Raw genomic sequence first — 11,571 nt, 5'->3', positions numbered from 1 at the left:
TGAATTAGTAATGATGAAAAAGGTCAAAGACAACATTCACAAGCATACACATGGCTTATGTGATGATACCAATTTGATTCCTTTATTATCGTTTAAAATTAAAGTGTGCTTTGGTAATCCACCTTAGAAAATCAAGTGCATGATAAATGTATTTAAAAAGTTTGATACAATAACATGTGGCATGAAATGTGTGCTAAGTTCAATCAAAATGGCTAATGAAAGGGAGTGAAAAAGTTGCATTTTGAAATTGATGTCTTGAATTTTGGAGGCCATTTTCCACATTCTTTGTCATTCCTATGTCCCACACAAATGATTTGAAGGAATAAAGTGTTGATTTTGAGGTAGGGAACAAATACCTCAAAATTGGTGTGAATTGAGATGGAATAGAGACGAATAGGTGTGAGACTGTGAGCCTAGTCTAGCATATGAGAATGATACTTATTGATAAGACATTCTCATCAAGGTGAGCATAAGATTAAATGTCAAATAACATGGTATGCTAATTTCCCATTACGCTCTTATATTATCACATGAATGCAATATGTAAATATAAAAACTAAAAACATAGCCTAGAGGTTGTATTTCATGGTCAACAAGTACAAATATTTAGAGTTCAATTAGACAACCACTACACATGGATCTTTTTTTGGTAGCACCATTTTGTGTAGTACTTCTAATTGACATACCTATAAATATTTGTACATATCAACCATTGAATAAACAAAACTTAATTTACAAACTCTTTATTTTTGTAAACTGCCCTTCTAACTTGTCAATTCATAGACTAATAGTAAGAGAAACATGACCCCACTCAACCCTTATATCTATAGGGAAGCATTTTTATAAGTCCACATAATTTTTTTTATTTTAGGAGCAACCCTTTCATGGTCTTCTAAGTAAATTAAGATTTTCTTCATCAAATTAAAGAGTAAAAGATCCATAATATGAAAAGCTATGATGTCTATATCAATTGTTCTAAAATTCTCTTTAGTCTCATGAAAGTCAAAACTTCTATATTCTATTTCACACCCAACTATAAACACAATATTTTAATTGGACAGACTTGTAAATCCATGATCCTTTAAGTACACCAAGATTTTTCACATCAAAACAAAGAGTAAAAAATCAATAATACAAAAACAGTAAATTAAGATTCTCCACACCAAAATAAACAATAAAAGGTCAATAATACAAAAAGCTAAAATATGAAGTTCAAATTATTCTTTGGGATATATTTAGTTTCATAAATCTTAAAATCTTCTATTCCAATCCTTATCTAAGTATAAGCACAATATTTCAATAAGACAAACTTGGTGTACCCTTCTAAGATCTGAATTTGGTGGTCAATACACCCTACACACCAAACAATTTCTTCTGACAATTTGAATTATTCACTCAAAATATAAAATAAATATACATACAAATTAAATATATATGTTATAATTTTTTTATATAATTTTTGAGAGTATTTCCAAAAACTTATCCTTCATGTGATAACTACCTAACTATATATTTTAAGATAACTACCTAACTACAACTATCCAACCATTAAATCTAAGGCCCAAAGCTAATTTGCTGCTTTGAGCTTTCCCAACATTAAAATATCAATACTTTATCACACGCGAATAATAAAAAGTAATTAAAAAGACGCAACAGAGATACTTAAAACTATTAAATAAATTAAGGCGTTGAGAAAAGTCGAAGACTCAGTCTACTAGATTTGGAAAATCGCTATCATTAAACCTCTGCCATATTTCCTTACGGGAGTTACAGGTGTTGAAGGCGATGGCGACGATTCAGTAGAGACTTGCACGTTATTTAAGCGGCATAGCCTATGGCCCACCACACCTCCCACAGAAAACCAAAATAAAAAACAAAATAATGCGTTGAAAAAGTAAAATGACGGGGCCCTGTCCAGTACTGTGATTCGAACGTACAACACGCTTCTGTATTTTAAAGCATGCCACGTAGATCGATTTGTCCGACGTGGCATTGCCAAGCTGGAAGAATGTACACGTGGCACTTCAGCAGTGGGAGGACCCTGTGGAAGTGAGTAAAGATTCGTGCTGTCATGCAGTCAGGACCCAGCTTTATGCCCTTTCCAAATGCATGAATAGAAAGAGCTAAAACAAAGCTGTAAGTTTTTGCAAAATGTTCATCAATTCTATTTTGACAGCTTTAAAATGACGTTTGTGCAGGAAAACGTGGTTTGCAACCTTTCCTAGGTTTTTGTAGCCCGGAAGAAGCGCATAGATTGCTTGTTTTTGACGTTTCTGAAGCAGAAGCCAGCTTAGATGTGTCATCCATTGCGATAAGATTAAATCTGAAGCTTTTGGCATTGTTGGATGTTCGAACCCTTGCCGGTTGTAATCTTTTTTAGCTTGCTTTCGAACTTGAAACCCTAGTGCCTTGCGTGCATTTGCTGTAAGGTGCTAAATATCCGGTCTTGATGTCCGCGGGGTTTCTGTCGTTGCTTTCGGGACTGCTAAATTTAGGTGTCGGGATGATTATCTCTATGCTATAAGGCTCTGTTAATTTGGCGATATTAGTGAGGACGAGGCCTTGTTTTGTGTTGCCTTGTGCGAGCTTGAGACAGGATAAGGGGGTTAGATCTTGTTTGAAGATCTAGTGTTATGGACTTGCATTGCAGTTTTTGAAGGTGGAGATATATTTTATTTCCGTGTCTGTATATTGATGAAGATTGGAAGTAATAGAGTGCAGAGACGTTAAAGATGTTGTTCGGGAAGCTGGACGATTCGCCCATGTTCCGTAGTCAGGTAAGCTTAGATTGCATTGCCTGAAACTTTAATTATTGTACATTTAGCTGTGAGTGCATGGTATTGTGCAAATTGCCTATCGGTAAGCTGTAAAATTATATTTGATCTTAGAACGAGTGTCTGAATGCATTGCATTCATTATGGTCTATCATTAGGTTTTAGAAGTAGACTTGATCTTAGAGCTAGTGTAGATGGAATAGTTTGTGGATAGTGAAAGGATGTAAATACCATGTCACACTTGAGAACATGAATTTCAGTTGAATTTATGTTGATAATTATAATGTGAAAATGCCATTTTTGCCTTTGATGCATGTTGCTCTTTATAGATAAGTGGTAGAAGCAAATTTGATCCAAGAATGAATGCAGATTGGAATTTTTTGCTGAAAATGGAAGGATGGAAGCAAGTTAACAATAGCTAAAATGTCTTGTGTCAGAATGTGATTTTTTCTTGACTGAATAATTATCATTGAAGGGCTTCTGGATTGTGAAAACTTTATGTTTTTTGTGAATAATTTTTATTTTAGCGTTGAAACAGTTGGCTGTCTCTTGGTACCTTCTCCTGACAAATACATTCATCTTTCTTTAAGTTTTGTTTTACTGAAAATTAATGCAATGACCATAAGTAGTGACCGAGCTTTAGAAACTTTTATTATATATGATCATGTAGCTGATCTAGAAAACTTGCATTCATCCATAGATGTGACATGGAAATCTCTAATCTTTAATTGTTAACTCAATCTAGGGTTTTAATGGAGTGAAAAATGCTGTAGGTTTTAAATGTCTGTAATTTAGTAAGTTCCAGGCTCTGTGAAAATTTGAGCCAAATGCCAATGCTGTTGGCCAAACTCCCTTGCTAGAGACACAGAAGTAAGACTGTTTGCTAGGATTGAGTGAGTTGATTTGTGCTTACGTAGGGTAACTGGAATCACCTGGCCTCTGGAAAACCAGTGCTTATCCTCCGCACATAGTTTCTCTGTAGCCAAGTTCTTATCTCAGCCATACTGATACACATGGGTTAGCATTGAAGCTGCGAGCCTTGCCATTCCATGGTGTGATAGCTCATGTAGTGTGAGTTTGAGGAGCTTTAGCTTTTCTTAGGCATTGTATTGAACTGTGGATATTGATGAAGTTATAGATATGGAAAATTTAATTGGCATATCTTGGCCCTTTTTTTGAGAGTGATAAAAAGATTTGCATTTTTTCACTACATAAGATCATCAAAGATGAATGCTTTCTTGCATGAAACATGTCTTGTTAAGATTGGAGGTTCTAAGGTTGGATATGATTGTGCTTGTATTAGCCATGTACGAAATGAGAAAATCAGACTGAAAAAATAGCAAGCAGAAAAAATGAGTAAAATTGAAGAAAAACATATAGCTTTCTTATCATCAGAGGGACATCACAGTGGAAAGGAGGATACTAAATTGAGGAAATCCATCAGATATATTGTTACATATATGAACTGTTTTCAGGGTTTTCAGTCCCAGTAGAGATAAAATAGACTTGGACCCTTAAAGAGGTTTTACCTTTGAGGAACATTGTTCTTTCCATGGACTTTTTAGTTGTGCTGCATTTCTGTATTGTGATATGATTTTACCCCAGAAGTTTGAGTTGATGGGTTCATACTAACAGGCAGACTGGATGTTGCCCAAGCCACATTATGTTCTGCAGAGTATTTATGTTGACAGGGTGTGGTTCAGTGCTTCAAGAGCTACTTATATAGATGTTGTTTAGTGGAATAATTATGGATTATACGATCCAATATATCTTTGGCTATATTGACAATGATGGTTGTCAACAATGATTATGAAAATGACATTTTTTAATTAGCAAAGAAGTATAAAACAAGCTGAGATAAAAATGGCACTAATATTTTTAAATCAAATAACTGTTGGGGCCCAGTATTTCCATTTGAATATAGATGCTTATTTATCCTTTGATCCAGCCTTTTGTCATTTTCATGTTTGCAAAGCTCTCTTTCAATTCTTCATGTTGAGACCTGGAAGTATAATGGTCACATAAGTTGAAAGGCTGGAGCACAACAGAACTTGAGCTGACCATAGCCATGTTACATGTAGTATGGTTGAGCATAGCAAATATGATACACCTCTCTACTATTCTTCTATTATGTTTTTGAAGGATGAATAAGAAATGAAACTATACTGTAACATGTTCTCCAAATTGCTACAAGATTGCTCTTGATCCATCCCATTAATGCTCTAATTGTCATTTTCTACATCAACAATAACCCATAGTTAAAAAACTTTTTGAATTACTCGCCAACTTGCAAGGGAAAATTGGCTGTTGAGTCACTTGCTGGTAATTTGCAGGTTAATTTTGGCAATCAACTTGCTACAAAACATTTGAGTTTCAGTGAGTTTCTACAGAAAAATTGCCTGCTGGTGGAAAAAAAGGCAGCAGGCAGAAAACACACCAAAAATCTTTTTTTGTTTTTTGTTTTTCATTTTCTCATTTATGCAATGGTGCCTTTGACAACATTTCTTGATATTTTATTGTGCGACTCCTATAGGATTGAGTATTCTACTAAGGCTATCTTATGGAAAGTATATTACATGAATAGGAAAGATTCAATCACCACAAAAGCATTTAAATAACATATGACATGGTGCATGGAGCTCCGAGAATAAATTTTAGACAATCTGGAGAAAATTAGGGAATGTGAGCATTAGCTTTGCTATGGCTGCATGTTGATATTTATAGCCCTTTATTTTATAAATGTCTTGCTTGGGAGAGAAGGGAAAATATTGTGGGAGCAGAGGTTTTAGGATGGCATACAAGGTATCCATGCGCTAGGGATTTGGGGAGAACAAATGCAAACAATGGCCTTAACAATAAACCACATTTCAACTAGGAGCGTAGAGTTATATAAGGAAGATTTGTTTACAATATGTTGTGACTACATTTATGCTCATCCCTTTGAGGTAGGCAAGCAAAAAATTAAAAAACCCTATCCCTCAATGAAGGTATCAGATGGAGTGGATGGGGCTTGTGGCTGCTATAAGGACATACCCACTAAATCTGAATGCTCCAAAGCTCCTACATGTTATTGTGCCATCTTGATCATGCCAGTCGAAGAAGTTATTGAGGATGAGATATACACAAATAAGAAGTATTGAAGGTAGGACATATGACTAGGTTACTGGGTATGCCTGGAACCAGTCCTGTACTCGTAATGGGTGTGGATTCGCTCAGGGGTACAGCTAGGTATGCCCAGGGTGCGCCCTGGATGCCTTGGGCACACCCTGGGCATACCTGAGTGTACCCATGGGTAGCTAAAGGCGCTCAGGGACAAAAAGTGACAAAATAATTTTTTAAAACATTTTTTTGCATGCAAAAACCCTAAAATGATTCAAAAAGCATCAATTGGTATTTAATATATCAATCTTGCATCACTCAATTTTTTTTTTATGTTGCTTTTCTTTGTGATTTTCAGCTGCAGATAATTTTCGGGTGCCCTATAAGCATAAGAAAACTTGTTTGTTCTTTTGGTTGAGTAATTTATGGTATTAATAGCATCCTAAGTTGAAAAATGGGGTTAAATTAACGTAACTGATATTTTATTTAATGGCCCAAACTTTGCATTTTGGTGATTTGAAAAATTCAGTTTTTAATGTGCACTAAAAAGGCCAAAACGTAAATAAATTGAAACTGAAGCCAAAAGTAAATGTTGGAATGATATTTATTTGTTTGGGAGAGTGTTCCCACGTTCCACCCAGGTTGGGAGTTGAGTTGGACACCAGAGGTGTTACAAAATTACAAAATTGAATACAATCAGGGAGTTACATTTCCAGATTTGACTCTTTGCAGGAAGTGAAGGATTCATACACCTAGTTTGGGTCTGTTTGATATTTTGATTTGCAGTCAAGAACAGCAAAATTTGGCTGTTTGATATTTTAATTTGCAGTCAAGAACAGCAAAATTTAATGCCCAAGTGCTGAGAAAAAGAAAATCAGAAGAAGGGTTTCAGCAGTGAGGTTGCAGGGAGAGACTGCAGAGGAAGATCTCAATTCCAAAACTGAGGGTTGCAAATGATTTAAAGGTGCATTTTCCGATGTCTGTAGCTGGTTTGGAGTACTTTGGTCGTATTTGTAGGGAGGAATAATGATTGATAAGTTTGCTTAGTTTTGGAGATGGCTTGTAAATGCCTCCTGCAGCTTCTTCTGATTGTATCTATTTTGTGATCAAATTTTAATGCAAGTAATTCCAGCAAGTGTGTTTTCAGATTTAAAAGTTTGAAGAGTTTGATTTTTCTTTGCTTTAACAATTGACAATTCTTTCTGGATTTTCAATTGTTGATCTGCACCATTACTATTTTGGCATTTGGCATTGATCAATGATGAAGTATCACACTGGCATACCCATATCCTGTATCCCATACTGGTATCAGCAACTTAGGCATATGATGATCAATTGCTACCAATGGTTGATATGAGTGACACTCCTACCTGGGGCAAACAAATGACCACTAATGACAATCAGATAAGCTGCAAGCTACAATTTTAGGGATGACTGCTCCAAATGTCACCACTACACAATTTGAAATTAGAGAATTTAGAACCAAAAGGACCCTTAGTACTGAGGAAATATAGGAGAAGGGTAGACTGCTATACTTCATAACAAAGAGGAAGAAGAGTCACGGGGGAGAAGGTGCATCTAAGATTTCAAGGAAGTTATCCACACAAGAGAGATCTGCGGCATCCACCATTCCTCCGTGGAGGTTGCTAGGGATGTGTAGATAACATGTCACTTTGTTGAATACAGTGGCAGTTTCATCACTAGGCTGTTATACCAAACATTAGTTCAGTATTATTCTTGTTATGAAGGTATTCCATGAAGTAGTACTGAACTGGGTAGACTGCTATACCTCATAGCAAAGAGGAAGAGTCACGGGGGAGAAGGTCCATCTAAGATTTCAAGGAAGTTATCCACACGAGAGATCTGCGGCATCCACCATTCCTCCGTGGAGGTTACTAGGGAAGTGTAGATAACATGTCACTTTGTTGAATACAGTGGCAGTTTCATTGCTAGGCTGTTATACCAAACATTAGTTCAGTATTATTCTTGTTATGAAGGTATTCCATGAAGAGAGTAGTACTGAACTGTCGTTTGCTTTCTTGTGATTTCCTTTGATAGAAGACCCTATAGATCCCTGGCAACGTAGTCTTGTGAAACCTAACTGCTTAGCAGTTCTGCCATCTGCAGCTATTTCTTATATTCTCAATCTGATGAAGGATTATGGCAATTGATGTTGATTCTGATTAATGTGTTTGTGGCATAGCCTTACCTGCACATATGTAGATAAGGATGGGTGTATTATGGATCTATGTGTTTTGAATGAACATGGAAACAAGAATTAAATACTTGTGGATTGCTGAGGCCTTGCTTTATTATAGTGTTGCACAGATCCTTGAGATGGGGGGCTAAGTTTTGGGGATGGAATTTTTTTCTAAAATTTGGGGACATATTTTTTTGGATAGTGGTGAAGGTTCCATTAGGGTCCCTTGCCCAGGAGAGAATAACACAAAATGCTTATATCAATTTAGTAATTGTGATTGAATACCAAAATCAGAGCTGAACCTTTAAGGGGATGAATATTAAAATAATATATAAAAAAATAATATTTGAAAAATTAAACAAAAAAAGAGTAAAATAAAGTTGCAAGTTATCATTTATGTAAACAATGAGCAAAAGAAGCTGAAGTTTATACAAAGTTAACTGAGGTGCACATTTTACATCAGTGACAATGAATCTTAATATGTATTAAATTGTACCATCGACCAAGACTCCACTGTTAGACTTTGTAGGATCATCTTTTCTATCGTCTGATGTCTTAATGTCAGCCATACTGTAAACAATTTGATCAAGTCCTGGCACTGTTTCTGTAGTTTTTGTTTTCAAATATGATAAAACCTGTTGCCATTTATTATCTGAAAAGAGAGTACCAAACTCCAACATATTTCAGCAAATGAATAAAAGTAGGGCATTTTCCCAAACATCAATGCCAGCCGAAATTTTGAGCAGGTTCTTTTATAATAGCATTGACGAGTTTCAGCATTTTCCCAAGTAGGGCATTGAGTAGAGAATAAAAATTTACAGAGAGGTCTGCAACAAGTTTCAATGTTAATATACATATTTGAAATGCAAGCATCTTCACTAAGATGATTATTATTTTTACCTTGTAAATTGCTTGACTATAACCATAGTAGTATTACTTGGAGTTGAGATTGACTCAACAAACCAAAAGTATAAATGGAATTCAAGTACTTGGGATTTAATCTGGCGCAGCCCCAAACGATATTTATTATTCTCTTCTTTTTAAAATAAGAGCAGGGACTTGGGGGCTATAGTACATAGTAAGGCTGAAGTATATAGCCCCTCGTAGTGTCTGGGGGCAACACCCTTCATTGGGTTTAGGACAGGGCCATAGGTGTATTAATTGTTATGAAATAGGGTGAGGTTGAGCAGATGATTCCTCATCACCAAGCTGAAATTAAGACCACACAAAGCTTCATGGCATATGCATTCACCTTTTTTTGCGTTTTTAAATTTTTTTATGTTAAATATTAAATAACTATTTTTAATAGTTTGCAAGGGACTAACTCTTCTTCTTTCCTTTTTTTGTGAATGTAATATAGCTTCGAATAGTGTATTCATTAGTTTTTTATGATGGGGGCATCACTTTTAGGTTTAGGATTAGGGTTTTGCTCTTATTTTTTTCTAATTTTTTAATGATAGAGACATGTTTCAAGATGTGGGGACATCTATCATCCCTAGGATGGTTGAAGTACATCTAGACATATTCTTGCAGCCTTGGTGATAATAAGGGAAGCTTCTAACGCTCCTCATCCCTAGGAGGGTCAAGGGACTTCTACATGTTCTCCATCCACTCTGTGATAGTAGGCTGCCCCTTGACACTCCTAGAGGGAATGTCCCCTATTGTGTAGGGTCATTTTGGTGATGGTGGGGGGATGTTTTGCCCTCCTCAATGCCACTAGTTCGAGGACTGCTCCACTCAAAGAAAAGTGATATTTTTCCTACAAGCGCATCCTTGGAAAACATTGCTTCATAATAATTGACTTTAATATGTGTTTTTGGCGTTGTCCTAAGAGGTGCTTCAATTCTTGTTAGGTGAGGAAAAATGCAATTGTGAATGTGATTCTTGAAGTTTTTATTTTCAAGATGTAGTCTAATGCAATGTGGAGAGGAATCATTTTGGCCAATATCTAAGGGAAGCTCATCAATTTGTAGTGCTATCTTAGGTTATAGCTGCTATGAAGTATGCTGATGATACGTAGTTTTGTTTCTATTGAACAGATCGGAATACTGAGAGTTGGGGGGGGGGGTGAATCAGTATTCCTAAAATAAAACACACTGATAATTTGAAACTCAATATGATCTTAGATGTCCTTAGCATGAAATGAAATATGCAATAGAAGTGAAATGCACAACATTCACAACCATAAGAGAGACTAGATTTCTATATGTGGAAAATCCAAATGGGAAAAACCACAGAGAGGGTTAACTTTCAAGATAATATAACTAGTTATATGGGATTACAAAAGAGGCTCATTGTTGGAGGGTTCACTGCCTAGATTACAACGACTCATTGCCGGAAAGGCTCACTGCCAGAAAATAAATAATTGAACTGAGAAAAATTGCATCTACATATACATGGGATCAGTTCCTATTAAGCTCAGACAACACACCAATTGCTTGCAGTAGATTCGGTTAAGAAACTTTGCAAATCACTTTGCTATCTGCCTGCTCCAAAATACTGTTGCATTAGATCTGTCCTTTTCCTTTACTTATTCAGCATCAACTTCATTGCTTTATCGCTTACCGCCTTGCTCTTCACTTCATCACAAAATCATCCATCTCTTACTTCAAGCATAATGTGATCTTATATATATATATATATATATATATATATACATATGTCAATAGGAATATACATCAAGTCGGCCTCAATAACATTTTCCCAAATGATATTTCGACAGTCAAATTACATGCTACAATCACCGGAGCAAAACAACAACATAATCTTTCAAGGTTGGCCTGACACAGATTGAGCATATCCTCGAATAACACGATAACACGCTACTGGAGCACAAAGAACATGATCCAACTCAACATTATGAGGTTAAAGACATGAACAACGAATCATCAAAGAGTTATCATCAGAAATCAAGAAACTGGAGGAAACAAGAGCACATAGAGCTGCTCAACACTGCATAACCAAATACATTCTTGGAGCACAACATCCGGATCACAACTTCCAGAGCACCAAAACCACGAATACAACAATCTCAAATGATGACAATAAGCATATAAAAATTGTACAACTATATCTGCATCAAGACACAAATGTAGAGGACTGCAAGTCTGAAATAAGCTAACTGAATATTGTTAGACTCCATGAACGACTGGAGCACGAAACCAATTGCCACAACCAACACCAAATCTCTCATATCAAGATAAACATATCTTCATACTGACAATACATATTTCAGGAGCAATAAACATGTCTGTAATACATCAGCAACAACTAGGATCTGTAATTTGTATCATACATACCTAACTTCCACTGTTCTGCATCATATCCAGACCAATCCGGATCACCAAGCTTGACATCAGTGACAACTAAGACACATATTTCTAATAGCTTCCATCTTGTGAAACAGCAGTTGTTTGCATTAGTTGGTCCACAGTTCATGGTTAATATTACTACTAGGTTTTCTCCATGAATCATTTCTTGCGATGACATTTTTTTATT

General features: G+C 35.9%; 1 protein-coding gene across 2 annotated transcripts in view; it reads left to right on the top strand.

Moving 5' to 3' along the window:
• The first annotated feature begins 2,129 nt into the window (after positions 1-2,129).
• LOC131077072 (ADP-ribosylation factor GTPase-activating protein AGD3) overlaps positions 2,130-11,571 on the top strand; it is a 62,837-nt gene continuing 53,395 nt past the window's right edge. For both annotated transcript variants that reach the window (XM_058014485.2, XM_058014484.2), the window contains exon 1: positions 2,130-2,777. Coding sequence is in view for 1 of the 2 variants with exons in the window: in XM_058014484.2 (XP_057870467.2) it covers positions 2,733-2,777 (45 nt within the window). In the remaining variant the exon portion in view is untranslated. The remainder of the gene's footprint in view (positions 2,778-11,571) is intronic.

The sequence above is a fragment of the Cryptomeria japonica genome, chromosome 9 (assembly GCF_030272615.1).
Source record: "Cryptomeria japonica chromosome 9, Sugi_1.0, whole genome shotgun sequence".
NCBI lineage: Eukaryota > Viridiplantae > Streptophyta > Pinopsida > Cupressales > Cupressaceae > Cryptomeria > Cryptomeria japonica.
Note: the sequence above shows the minus strand (reverse complement) of the source record. Positions and strands in the feature narration are given on the sequence as shown.